Raw genomic sequence first — 14,912 nt, forward strand, 5'->3', positions numbered from 1 at the left:
TTAACGTTCAGGAGCAGGGAAAAGCTGAGTGCGGCACTATGATAGGCGCCTCTTCCGGAAACAGATGAAGCGTATGCATGGGCGAGAGGACGACTCAAAGATGTGGATAGTGATACAAATGATAGAAAACTTGCATTAGTGAAGCTGACGTTGATTTTTGTGTCCCCCGGGGGTGAAGGACGGGAGCACGGGGGGGGGGAGCAGAACAGACACAGCATGGGGGCTGGGTATCAGTGGACGCTGGGCATCCCCGCAGCTGCTGCTCTCTACCATGATGTCAGCAGAGTCTGCAGCCCGGCCAGATGTGTCTATGTCCACAGAAATCTCACAGCGCAAAAGCTGAGCTCAGTTCCTACCCAATCCCTGGTCCCCGGGGGCCTGACTCCAAATTATCGCACCGCTGACTCATCCCTGCCGGAGTACTGTGCCACGCTCGCTTCTGTTTGGAAGCAGTGAAGTGTTGCCGACTCTTATTAGGGCGCAGGTGGTTCCAGAGATGGTCTGCACCGATCTGCAGAGCATCGCACCACAGCACAGAAGTGCACGTGAAGTGGCTGGTGCACAAAATGAGACTACGGCCTCCAGATCGTAATCGCCTTTTGTTGCGTCTTAAAGGGAAGTGGACGGAGCTGTTTACCATTCATTTCAATGGGAGCAGCGCTGCGGTGACCAGGTCCCTGGGTGATTCTGCTCAAGGAAAGCTGCTGAGTGGTGGTGCAGGGGCCCGACCCCTGCCTTATACAGAAGGCCTGTGCTTAGGATCAGCCATCAATAATAAATTCCTTAAAAGGGGTTTTCCCGATATTTTAAGGATAGGTCATCAGTATCTGGTGGGGGTCTGACACCCGGGACCCCCGTCGATCAGCTGTTTGAGAAGCCACCGGTGCTCCTGTGAGCACCGCAGCCTTCTCTCTGCTTTTCCTAGTCCAGTGACGTCACGTTCATTGGTTACGTGGCTTAGGAGAAGCTCAGCCCCATAGAAGTGAATGGAGCTGAGCGCAATACCAAGCACGGCCACTATACAGTGTACGGCGCTGTGCTTGGTGAGCAGGGAGAAGGCCGTGGAGATCACAGGAAGGCCTGTGCCTTCATAAACAGCTGATCGGCGGGGGTCCTGGGTGTCGGATCCCACTGATCAGACACTGGTGACCTATCCAGGGGACAGGTCAGGAGTATAAAAATCTCAGAAAACCTTCTAAGGGATAAATAACATTTTAATTCTACAGTTGGGGTCGTTATAATACTACTATATGAATTATGAAGTTTTACGTTTTTGTTCCCACAGTAAAGCATTTTGCAAAGGAAAAAATTTTTTTTTTGCACTTTTGGGATTGTTAATATTTTTCTACAAACAGTGGTCTTTATTAGATTTTTTTACTCCCTCTGTAGGACTTGAATATCTGATCTCCTGATTATTACTACACAGTCGAGTCACATTATTATGAACACTTTCTACTTTCGATGAAGCTCATGAAGGCAGTCCTGTGTGCTGAGCTGGCTTGGTGGGTATATAAGGTGTGCTGAGCTGGCTCGGTCGGTATATAAGGTGTGCTGAGCTGGCTCGGTCGGTATATAAGGTGTGCTGAGCTGGCTCGGTGGGTATATAAGGTGTGCTGAGCTGGCTCGTTGGTATATGAGGTGTGCTGAGCTGGCTGGGTGGTTATATAAAGTGTGCTGAGCTGGCTCAGTGGTTATATAAGGAGTGCTGAGCTGGCTCGTTGGTATATGAGGTGTGCTGAGCTGGCTCAGTGGGTATATAAGGAGTGCTGAGCTGGCTCAGTGGTTATATAAGGAGTGCTGAGCTGGCTCAGTGGTTATATAAGGTGTGCTGAGCTGGCTCGGTGGGTATATAAGGTGTGATAGGCTGTCTGCTCCCCTTGTTGCTGTCATGGGTAAAAGCGGGATTTTTCAGAATTGCAAAATGGGATGATTATCGGCTTTTGGGTCCCGGGTGGCAGTATTTGTGAATCTGCGCAGTGTGAACAGTTTTTGTGCTGCTGTGGTGAAAGTGTATGGTGGGTGGACAAATGGCCCCATTGTGAATAAGAGACGTGGAGACAGCAGAGCACCACGTGCCATTGATGTGAGAGGTGAAAGTCAACTACGAAGGTGCGCGAGGGTGGAGCGACACCCTACAGTGGAGCAGCTCATCACCAAAGTGACCCAGAGTCACCAGACGTGTGTCTAACACTACAGGTCAGAGATCCTACTGTATATGGGGCTCCAGAGCAGACGGACGGTCACTGCTCTTCAGCTAACCAACTTACATCAGCAGAAAAGGCTTCAGTTTCCGAGGCAGTATGGGAATTGGACCTCCGCTGATTGGCAAAGGGTCGTCTTCTCTGACGAGTCACATCTTCTGCTTCATGGAACGGATGGACGTTGGCGTGTCAGAAGAGGAACATCAGAGAACAACAAACACCCTGCAGCCATTGCTGGAGGAACACAAGCTGGAGGTGGCCGCGTTATGGTCTGGGGAAGGTTTTCCTGGCATTCTCTGGGCCACTCATCCATGTGGAAGGCGCTCTAAGGCCCCTTTCACACGAGCGAGTTTTCCCACGTGAGTGCAATGCGTGACGCGAACGCATTGCACCCGCACTGAATCCGGACCCATTCATTTCAATGGGTCTGTGTATATGAGCGTTGTTTTTTACACATCACTTCTGCGTTGCGTGAAAATCGCAGCATGTTCTACATTCTGCGTTTTTCACGCAACGCTGGCCCCATAGAAGTGAATGCAAGCAAGTGCGGATGCGATGCGTTTGTCACTGATGGTCGCTAAGAGATGTTGTTTGTAAACCTTCCGTTTTTTATCACGCGCGTAAAAAAACGCATCAATGCGCATTTCACCCGCACAAAAAAAAAAAAAAACTGAACGCAATTGCTTGTGAAATGGTGCGTGTTTTCCTGAACGCATCTGAACCTAATCCGTATCGTTCGTGTGCAAGAGGCCTAACCGATTTGGGTATGAATCCTTTCTTGCAGATCACGTACACCCATACATGCTGATTGTCTTCCTTGGGGTGGATGGGATCTTCCAGCAAGACAAATTGCGGCATGTCACATAAGTAGAAATGGCCGGAAGAGCATGACCAAGAATTCCAACTACTATCCTGACCCCTAATACCCCAGACTGGAAGACAACTGAGCCTCCGTGGGACCACCTCGATCATTGTGGTTGCTCTATGGATCCTCCCCACGCCCCCTCCAGCAGCTGTGGGATAGACTGCAGTCAGCATGGCTCCAGATACCTGTGACAACCTACCAGGACCTTATGGAGTCCCCCCCCCAGCCCCTCTAGACTGCAACACTCCTGAATTATGCCCGTCAGTTTTATATTGATAGGCGGCCTATTACCCGGGGGCCTAACAATGCCAACCCATCGGGGCTCGGTAACCTCGTCTGTGGGGTGCCGGCGGTGTGACGCACCCCTTTTGTAAAGTCAATTATGTGCTGCAGTCGCTATTGAAAGCAACTGATCATTAGAGTGGGTGTCATATAATACCGCCAGCGCTGTAATGGTATGGCGGTTTTACGGGAATGACCCACTCACCATGACGCACCCTTCAGGCGCCGGGTGGAAAGGGTTAAATGCGCTGCTGCCACCGCGCCAGTCACTCGGCGCAGATTACATCTATGCGATATATTTATAGTGGAGCATGGCAGACTCGTCTGATTCCCAGAGATGACAAATGACTTGCGTCCGTCTGGCAAGGACATCGTTGATGGGAACTAACTTTTTTTCGGCTATTTCAATGCAGTCCAAGGTTATGACGGCATTTACGATGTCTGGGAAGCATCTGATAGCGCCGGGGGACGGCGACGAGTACAAATCCACAGAACATGTGCTGATCTTGAAGGTTACATACTCTTCTAGGACTGTTTGATCGTTCAGAAAATCGGATAATCTGGCAGCCATTGGTTTTTTTTGCACTAGCCATGAGCTGGACCCCTGTCTACTGCTATAATAAGGTGGTCCCGGTGTCATGCCCATTTAGGTTTGGTTCAGAAATCTGATCTTAAAGGGGTAATAAATAAATCTGACAATCGATTTTCTAACAAAGCTGGAACCAGCCCTGTATCTCACATGGATCCAGAGATCTCCACATTCGCTGTTGCGATTGGTCGGCTAGATTTAATTCAAGCGCAGGGGGCGTGTCCTTTCTGCTGCAGCTGAAGGACAGAACTGTGAGCTGGACAGAGAATTTACAAAAAAAGGCAAACAGCAGGTGGCGCTATACAGATAGGTTTCAGTGAATAATTCGGTGGCTATTTACATGCAATTGGAAAAGTGTTGGTCTGAAAAATGTAGACTATGTTTCGTGGGACAACCCCTTTAACGTTTATATGGGCCAGTAATAAGCCATTCCAGTCCTGTTCATTCAGGTGGGGGCCAGTATGTCTGATGAGAGACCTGGAGAGAAAGCCGACGGCACTTATTGCTTTGGTGGGACCATCCTGCAAACCGGACCACAAGGAGTTATGCAAACCCATCCATAAGTTAGCTTTTTGAGGACGTTCCTGTGCGTTTGGGGCCATTTCCAGGGTAGGCTTTAAAATGTCCCAATTATGGCAATTAGTCAATCATGATTCATGACATGAGCGTTCTGCATGTGACATCCAGGCCCCCAGCATTCAGAAGAGGATGCATTTATTACAATCTGTCTGCTGCCATCTAGTGGCAGCTTTGTGAAATGACACACTGTCCGGATATTCCATTATCACCAATCATGCTATTGATTATGCTATGGATTAGAAAACCTACCGACCGATCTGCAGCCAAGAGAGAGAGGAAGGAATACAATACCATTTATCCTTAGGGACACGGCGTACTTTGAGCGAAGGAGACGACAGAAGGAAGAAATCTATTGCTTTTCTGTTTAGTAGAGGCAAAATAATATGGGAAAAATCGATTCGAAATTGCCCAAGAGTCCTGTTAATGCGGTTACGGCTGTGTCAATAAGTCAATACGGGGGCGTCCACACGGGATGGAGAAAGAAAAAAAATGACTGCGATTTGCAATTCCGTACAGAAAATGCACAGCGTATCCATTATCCATAAATGCACTCTGCAATCGGTAAAGGGAGCCTGTCACCAGTTTCAAAGTAAGCATACCGCCATGTAGTGTAGGTGCCCAGAAACATAAAAACACCTTTCTTGTGAAAATCGGATCCTCTAATCCTGAGAAATGCTTCATGTTTATGAAAATAAGGTTTTCGGTGCACCGTGGGCGGGGCGCTCTGTTTGGTGCACCATCGCCCCACCAGAACTCCACCCGACGCAACTTCCCGTCTTTGATTAACAGTCCCTGAGATTTCAGAGGCTGTCGTGATGACGGAGTGTAAGTCGGCTGCACAGAACGGAGCGGCCCCATCCATGTTGCGATGAAAACATTTCTCAGGATGAAAGGACCGGATTTCACAAGAACGGTATGGTTATGATTAGGAGCACCTACCCTATATGGCAGTATGCTTACTGTGATACTGATTTTGGAGGTAACCAGCTGCCTTTCAGGGCTTCGGGTGGACACTTGTAGGTGTATTGTATACGTAAGCTGCATTGGGGTCTTCTCTATCCACACCCTCGGCCTGGGACAGCTCATAGAGTCCCATGGCTTTCAGTATCACTCCTACGCTGACGACACACAAATCTACCTCTCTGGCCCAGACATCACCACCCTACTATCCAGAATCCCACAATGTCTATCTTCTATATCATCCTACTTCTCCTCTCACTTTCTAAAATTTAACATGGATAAAAAAGAACTCATCATCTTTCCCCCATCTTGCTCAACCCCCCCAACAGACCTATCTATCATGATCAATGGCTGCACACTCTCCCCGGTCAACCAAGTCCGCTGCCTTGGAGTGACCTTGGATTCTGCCCTCTCCTTCCGACCGCAAATCCAAGCCCTTTCCACCACCTGCCGCCTCCAACTCAAAAACATCTCCGGCATCCGCACTTTCCTCAACTTTGAATCTGCGAAAATGCTTGTACATGCCTCATCATCTCCGGCCTAGACTACTGCAACACTCTCCTCTGTGGCCTTCCATCTAGCACTCTCGCATCCTTCCAATCTATCCTCAACTCTGCTGCCGACTGATCCACCTCCCACCCTATTACTCCTCTGCCAATCCCTTCACTGGCTCCCCATTGCCCAGCGAATTCACTTTAAAGTACTAACAAACACATACAAGGCCGTCCACAACCTGTCCCCTCCCTACATCTCTGAGCTTCTTTCCCGATACACCCCCACACGCACTCTCCGATCCTCACAAGACCTCCTTCTCTCCTCATCTTTTATCACCTCTTCCCACAATCGTCTCCAAAATTTCTCCCGTGCTTCCCCCATACTCTGGAACTCGCTACCCCAACATATCAGACTCTCTCCTACAGTGGAATCCTTCAAAAGAAACCTGAAAACCCACCTCTTCAGACAAGCCTACAACCCGTGACCCTGCTGCCTCTATACCGCCATGAACAGCTTCACCCGCACCTACTGTGTCCTTCTCCCATACCATGTAGATTGTAAGCCTCACGGGCAGGGCCCTCTCTCCTCCTGTACCAGTCTGTAACTCGTCTTGTTCATGGTTAGTGCAATTGTCTGTATTATGTATGTGCACCGCTCATCATATGTACAGCGCTATGGAATGAATGGCGCTTTAATAATAAATAATAATAATAATAAATTGGGGTATGTTCACACATGGAAGCAGAGAACTGCACATAAGTTGTGGTTTCACTTTGGTGGTTTTAATTGTATGCATTTTTGTTGTGCTTCAACCCTGTTTTTTTTTATTTATTTAAAGGGGTTTTCCAAGATTTTTTAACTGATGGTCATCAGTATCCGATTGTTGGGGGACCCCCGCTGATCAGCTGTTTGAGAAGGCAGCAGCGCTTGCAGTAGCGGCCTTCTCGCAGCTTTGCTTAGACCATGTGACGTCACGTTCATCGGTCACATGACCTACGCGCAGCTCTCCGTAACGGTGAATGCGGCTGAGCTGCGATACCAAGCACAGCCACTATACAATGTACGGCGCTGTGTTTGGTGAGCAGAGAGAAGGATGTGGCGCTACTGAGAGCATCTTTCTCAAACAGCTGATCGGCGGGGGGTCCAGGGTGTCAGACCCCCACCGATCACACACTGGTGACCTTTCCAGTGGATAAATCATTAGTTAAAAAATCTTGGAAAACCCCTTTCATTTCATTGCACAAAAATCATTATTTTCCCCCAAAAAAACATATTTACTGTAAATTCTATGCGGTTTCTGAGGAGGTTTCATCCAGTCATGTAACAGGGTCAGACTGCACATAAAAAACACACTTAAAGCGCATCTAAAATCAATATAATTAAAGGGATTTTCCAGGCATAGGAAAAACACGGCTGCTTTCTTCCAAAAACAGCTCCGCACCTGTCCACAGGTTGTGTGTGGTGTTGCCACTCAGTCCCATTCACTTCCAACAGAGCTGAGCCGCAGTACCAGGAAACCACCTGTGGCCTGGTGTGGCGCTGTTTTTGGAATAAAGCGACCACGTTCTTCAAAAGTCTCTGGACAACCCCTTTAAATGGACTCACCTGCCACTGACTTGGGCTTTGGTCTAAGGATCTGACGGAGGAAGTGTCCGGCTTTCTGCAGGGCCTGTCTCCCGCTGATAGTCAGGATTACGACTTGCTCAACTTCAGGGTCCAAGCTGAACGGCTGCCTGGACTGCATGTGCCATACGGTGCCGGAGTCTGGCACGGAGTGCAAGTTTCCGCCTGACAGAAACACAGACATTTTTGGGGTTGTTTCATGTCAGAACATGATGAAGCCAATCAGACAGCGAGAATGATGGCGGCGGCAGCAGGGGAGGAGTGAGCTGATCTTGGGGAAGGCAGTGACCTGACCACAAGCTCTTCCCTTACTTTGGTAGGCTTTCCTGCAGAGCACACATCCCATGGTGCTGTGCACAGATCTCTCAACCAATCATATGTCTCCTTACTTCAGCTCCCCCATCCTCTCTCACACCATGTAGTTTCACAGTCACAAATTGAGAAGGAAACTGCAGCTGCACACCCCTCCTCCCCATCACTTTACCATGTCCTGAACATACGGTGACCATGGTTTACCTAGGCTTTGTAGGAGACTGTCAGAAAAAGCCACTGCATGAAAACACATATTGTGATCCAGATCCTCAGGATGATGCATGTTGGTCCGGATTTCACCCAGGAGACCCTGCTCAGCCAGATCACTCATTAATCCTGGAAGAGAGAAGGCGTGATTAGTTATTGATGTGTCAGCTACAGGCCGTCCGCTTGCAGATTGTGCAGCTTTACCAAAGAAGAAATGCAGGTGGGCACAACATATTGCTCAGTGTATACAGCTCCTCTGCAGACCTATCTATCTGCATGGTAACAGACTACAAACAAGCCCTGTGTAGTCAGATCCCGCAGTCAAACTTCCTTTGGTCCACTATTTAAAGGCTATGAACACCACTGGCAGCAATTTTTTTATTTTTATTATTGCATTCTACTCATTTTGGGCTCAAAATCATTTTTGCAAATATTTATTAAAAAATATTCAACAGTTTTTATGATACAGGGGTTACATTTCAGTCTATTTCCAGACCGTCACTTTCTGTCCCATGTAGGATCATGTAGAGCTCTTATCTCTGATCTCCTGATCTAAACTGTTACCAAACTGATAAGAATATGGCTTAAAGAGGACCTTTCACCGATTATTACACTATGAACTAAGTATACAGACATGTAGAGCGGCGCCCGGGGATCTCACTGCACTTACTATTATCCCCGGGCGCCGCTCCGTTCTGCCGCTATGCCCTCCGGTATCTCCGTTCACTAAGTTATAGTAGGCGGAGTCTTCCCAGGCTGTGAGCTCTGCGCTGCGATTGGCCAGCGCTAGAGCAGAACAAGGGCAGACTCCGCCTACCATAACTTAGTGACTGGAATCTCCACCTACTATAACTTAGTGAGCGGAGATACCGGAGGGCATAGCAGGAGAACGGAGCGGCGCCCGGGGATAATAGTAAGTGCAGTGAGATCCCCGGGCGCAGCTCTACATGTCTGTATAGTTAGTTCATAGTGTAATAATCGGTGAAAGGTCCTCTTTAAATCAGGAGATCAGAGATAAGAGCTGTCATGGGACTCAAATGGGAAGAGACAGTCTGCTAATAGACTGAAATGTAACCCCTGTATCACAAAAACTGCTGAGAATTTTTAATAATGACCAACTGCAACAACTTTTTAGCCCAAAATGAGTAGAATTCAATAATAAAAAAAATTGCCTCCAAAATGGTTCATAGCCTTTAAGAAGTAGATGACAGATGGACATTCAATTTATACTAGATTTTCACTCTAATTCAACACTCCTTCAACTTGGCGTCACTGCTATCCCTCTGCTCGCTCTTCTACTGCCTGTAGGTGACCAAGAAAAGGAGTAAAACCTGACTGCAGGATCAGACTACAGGGGTTTATTAGTAGTCTGTTACCATAGAGACACATATGCTTAGGATGACATTGCCTGTTTGAGTCGCCACATTCTAGACTGGCTACAGGACTCTCAACATTATTCCAACACTCCTTTAGAGGAAGCATTAAACGCTCCAGAAAATCTCAAAAGTCTCTTACACACAAAATACACCTACTGGCCGACCATAGCAAAGAGATCAATAGTCCTAAGAGACACATTGGTAACATGAAAAGAAATCCGAAAAATTCACAAACTACCGTAACTCTTTTATCTAAACACATGCCGCTATGGAGCCACATAGACTTTACTCCTGGAAAAGTCAGCCCATTATTCAAAGAATGGAAAGAAAAGGGAATTCACACAGCGGGTCAATGCACGAATCTGATAAAAGAAGGCTTACAGAAAAAAGAAATAATAATGAAATATAACCTAAAAAATAACCAGTTCCTCGCCTACGCACAAATATCTAGATGAAAGAATCTAGATAAAGAAGCTACAGAAACAACATTTAATCTTTTACTGAAAACACCTCAAAATCATCCATCAATTTCAATCCTATATAAAAACGTACAAAATTTCTATTCACATACACATATCCAAAAACTTTTTAGGACACCGGCCCTTCAACTTTCAGATCAAAACATACAAAAAAAAAATATTAGAAGGATGGTCAAAAAAAGTCAAAAAATGCACATACAGCGAAAGATGGAAAGAAACATTCTTCAAAATAATACATAAAGCATCTATAGGATTTAACATCCCAAAAATGATAAAAATCCAAAAAGAATAACAAACTGTCCTAAATGTAACTCCTCAAACACAGAGCTATGGCGCGGATTATGGACGTGTAACAACGTTCAAAACTTATAGCTAAACATCCAACAATATATAGAAGCACACTGGAAAATAAATCTACCACTGGACCCGATATCCTATATATTTCATTACAAAGAACAAGACGGGAAAAATCAAACATCACAAATCCCACAAATAATCCATGCCGTACTATTAGTAGCTAAAAGACGTATCATGAGCTCCTGGATACACCAGAAAACCCCCACAACTTCAGAAGTGATATCCCAAATGAAATACATGATGTGTATGGAGAGAATAGATACACTGAATAACAAAGAAAAAAAACACATAATTTCTTTAAAAAATGGAAAACCTTTATTAAAACACACTCCCGAAATAGAAAATCTGATGACTCCATTCCAACACACAGAATGGTATAATGTAAAAAAAAAGAAAAACACCCTAGGGAAACTAAATATTTAAAACATTTATAAAATATGTGCTTATATGCTAGACCTGTGTCTTAATATTAATGTTAAGTTTGATGGCACTGTTATGGAGGGGATCTGTGGATGACACTGTTATGGAGGGGATCTGTGGATGACACTGTTATGGAGGGGATCTGTGGATGACACTGTTATGGAGGGGATCTGTGGATGACACTGTTATGGAGGGGATCTGTGGATGACACTGTTATAAGCAGGGGGGATCTGTGGATGACACGTATATATCATCTTATGCTATATATGTGTCATCCACAGATTTCCCCCACAACACTGTCCTTGTGTAAATAGTGACCCCCCAATACAGTGGGTGGAGGCCGGCAACTTGTGTTGGAATCGCGGCGGGGCCCGGTGCAGTCACTGTTCTCTATTACACCGGGCCCCGCTTACAGCAGTATTTATTAAGTGAAGTCATGGGTAAAGCTTTGTTAAGGTATAGCAATCCTCTGCAGCAGTAGAGCGTGTAGTACTCATATGAAACTTCCGTAGCAGGCAGGGCGGCCGGCAGCGTAACGTCACTCACTCCGTCACACGCCTGCTCCGCCTGCTTTATTCATAAAGTTGGAGGAGCATGCGCGTGAGGAAGTGAGTGACCGGCCAGCCTGCCTGCTACGGGAGTTTCGTAGTGAGTACTACGTGCGCTACAGCTGCAGAGGATTGCTATACCTTAAAGCTTTACCCATGACTTCACTTAATAAATATTGCTGTGAGCGGGGCCCGGTGTAATAGAGAACAGTGACTGCACCGGGCCCCACTGTGATTCCAACACAAGTTGCCGGCCTCCAGCACCTCCTCACTCCCAGCTGATACATCGCAGGCCGCACTGTGTAGCATCGCGGCCGGCGATGTATCAGTGCAAAGTAAAAATGGCAGCCTTCGCCCCATAAGATGCACTGCCATTTCCCCCCCCCACTTTTGGGGGGGGAGGTGCGTCTTATAGGGCGAAAAATATGGTATATATATATATATATATATATATTGTGGGGACTCGCTCTGGTAGACAACAACAAGTTCTTTGCATCAAACAGTTCAGTGTTTTATTCACACTTTAGGCAAGTGACAAAACAAGCAGTCATATTCAAACAAAAAGTCACCTTGCGGTGTTGGTGGGAATTCACATAATGCGGCAATTCTGCCTCAAAGAGTCCTTGACCATAGCAGCACCAACCTGTTTTCACGCCAAACTAGTAGCGAGCCTTCATCCAGACACAAGGCTCCCAGATCCCAACACAGAGACCGGGTTTCTGAGCCCAGCTGCCTATTTAAGGACAGTCAGGTTCTGCCAAAACCCAGACCGGCACTTAAACTCCGGTCCGCTATTTGACCTCACCTGGCTGGAAAACAGCCCAGCCGCACATGTTGGGAGGAAAATACCTGCCTTCCCAGACAAAACCCCTCACTGTGTCACAATATATATAAGTAGCAAAAAGGCAGCACTACAAAATTAGTAAAAAATGAAGAAAAATGCTTTTATTCACCCATGTGGAAACTGCTTGAGAAAGGCTCTAGTGTTGAGCCGAAACGTCTCGTATCCACGTGGGTGAATAAAAGCATTTTTCTTCATTTTTTTACTGATTTTAGAGTGCTGCCTTTTTGCTACTTTGTGTATTTGGCAATAGTCTAGTCCCTTTGGGCGTGCACCCTTTTTTGTTCAAGTTGAATGTAATGCTGCCAGATTTTTGCTATATATATATATATAGTGTTTTATGACTTATGACTTGTTATACCTTTTACTTATATGTACTGTAATGGAAAATTACAATAAAAAGATTATAAAAAAAAAAGACAGGCTTTTTTTTTTTTTTTTTTTTTAGATTAAGACAATTTGCAAAATTGCTTGATTTCTTATTTTAGATGATTATTACAATAATTATAAAAATAGTTGCAAAGGTGAGCCCTTTGCAAAAGTGACATGAAGTGTAGATGTATTGGTACTGGTTGTCACATTTTCATTAGCTTGTTGGTAGACCGTCACTTTCTTAAAGGGGTCTTCTTGTCCTACAGGTCATCAATTTCTGATCAGCAGGGGTTCAACACTCCGCACCACCGCCGATCAGCTGTTCTGCAGTAGTTTTGCTGCAGAAACTACAGCTCTGTTCATTGTGTAGTGGGTGGAGCAGGTTACCATTCACTTCAATGGGAGCAGCGCTGCAGTACCATCTCCGACCACTAGGCAATGGACAGAGCTGTGTAATTTCAGAGCCGAAGCTACTGCAGAACAGCTGATCAGCCAAGGTGTTGGGTGTCTGACCCCCGCTGATCAGATATTGGTAGTCTATCCTGAGGATAGGTCTTCAAAATAAAAGGACTGGAAAGCCCCTTTAAAAAAGATAACATGATGTAACAAACCAATGAGATTGATGTAAAAGTTATGTTTATTAATATATAGTTTTCACATGAAGGAAAATAACTATAACTTTAAAATGCATCAGAAACCAATAAAAATTACTGTTGGTAAAAAAAAGAGCTAAGAAGATAATTAAGTTACAATATGGCTGCACTTCCTTCTGTTGCTTTTGTAAAAATGGCTGCCATCCCAAATAAAATGTAAATTTAAAGGTTATGTACAACTTTGGTGGAAAATATTTGAATGATTGCATTTTACTCACTTTGGGCTAAAAATCATTTTTTCAATTGGTCTTTATTAAAAATATTGAGCCGTTCTGTCACAAAGGTTTAACTGTTTTCTAGCTGTGTGAATCATACTTTTTACTTTATGTCATCTAATAACCCTCATCTCTAATTTAGTAAGTCATAAACACCTATTTAAGCCACATTCTTATCAGTAAGATAAGAACTGAGCAATAATGAGTGTTTATAAGGTCAGAGAGCAGAAATAAAGAGTCCATCAGCCTGATGGAAAAGAGAGAAAATTCAGATTCCTCTATTAGAGCATCTCAGTCCTGTACAGAATAAAAGGCTCCATATTTGTAATAAAGACCAATTTAAAAAAAAGATTTTTAGCTCAAAATAAGTGCAATGCCCCTAAAGGAGTACATAGCCTTAAATTGCTGAACTGTAAAATGTAAGGACATTCTGCTACACTTTTAAGGACTTTACCTTGGAGGAGAGCTGGTGTATGGTGCTCTGCGTTCTCCTTCCTGAGGAGCAGCAGCAAGCAGTGGAGGGGCGGTTCAGGAGCGGAGAGGTCCAGCTTCTCCCCTAGGTGGGCTGGTGGTTTATTGGGGCAGAAGACAGACACCTGCAATGAAGTGAGAAGGTATACAGAGAAGGCGTATCATGAAGTGACATGTCACAAATTAGCACGAGTTGGGGTCTTAGAGCGGAGAACCCTACCAGTAACCAAAAGGAAACGTTCTGCAGTGCTCTGCTCTGTCTTAAAGGCGATGTCCAGGTGTTTTTTAAGTTCCCTCTATCTAGTGGTACCTGTGAAGAAAGTCTATACTAACCTGCTACCCAGGCTGTCATCAGTGGACTTACCGCCCCGCCAGTTTGTCAACTTCCACATGGACGCGGTCATTGGCTGCAGTGGCGCATGTGACCCCCATCTGTCTGAAAGTTTACAGGCTGGGGACTGGAAGATCACTGAAGGGAGCCAGGGCACCAGAACGGAGAGGAATAGGTGGGTGTCAGTTTTTCAGCAGGTATAAGGGTACTTTCACACTTGCGGCAGAAGATTCCGGCAGGCAGTTCTGTCGCCGGAACTGCCTGCCGGATCCGTCAAAACGTATGCAAACTGATGGCATTTGTCGGACGGATCAGAATCCTGATTCGTATGACAAATGCATTGAAATGCCGGATCCGTCTCTCCGGTGTCATCCGGAAAAAACGCATCCAGCATTTATTTTTTTCCCTTTTTTTGTGGTCTGAGCATGCGCAGACCGCAATGCCGGATCCGTTTTGCCGGAACACTCAGCATTAATGCATTTCAATGGGAAAAAATGCCGCATCCGGCATTCTGGCAAGTGTCCCGGAATTTTGGACGGAGATAAAACCGCAGCATGCTGCGGTATTGTCTCCGTCCTGAAAAGGCAAAAAGACTGAACTGAAGACATCCTGATGCATCCTGAACGGATTACTCTCCATTCAGAATGCATTAGAATAAAACAGATCAGTTCTTTTCCGGTATCGAGCCCCTAAGTACCCTAACACATTGCTAAAGTGTCCAAAAAGCCAAATAATC

The 14,912-nt window shown here is 45.7% G+C and overlaps 1 protein-coding gene across 2 annotated transcripts in view; it reads right to left on the reverse strand.

Annotated features, from left to right (window-relative positions):
• LOC121008957 overlaps window positions 1-14,912 on the reverse strand; it is a 66,732-nt gene that overhangs the window by 30,644 nt on the left and 21,176 nt on the right. For both annotated transcript variants that reach the window (XM_040441792.1, XM_040441793.1), the window contains exons 18-20: window positions 13,829-13,970; window positions 8,111-8,242; window positions 7,577-7,759 (exon numbers count right to left, since the gene is read on the reverse strand). In XM_040441792.1, coding sequence (XP_040297726.1) covers window positions 7,577-7,759; window positions 8,111-8,242; window positions 13,829-13,970 — 457 coding nt within the window. The remainder of the gene's footprint in view (window positions 1-7,576; window positions 7,760-8,110; window positions 8,243-13,828; window positions 13,971-14,912) is intronic.

Source organism: Bufo bufo, chromosome 7 (genome assembly GCF_905171765.1).
Source record: "Bufo bufo chromosome 7, aBufBuf1.1, whole genome shotgun sequence".
NCBI classification, from domain to species: Eukaryota; Metazoa; Chordata; class Amphibia; order Anura; family Bufonidae; genus Bufo; species Bufo bufo.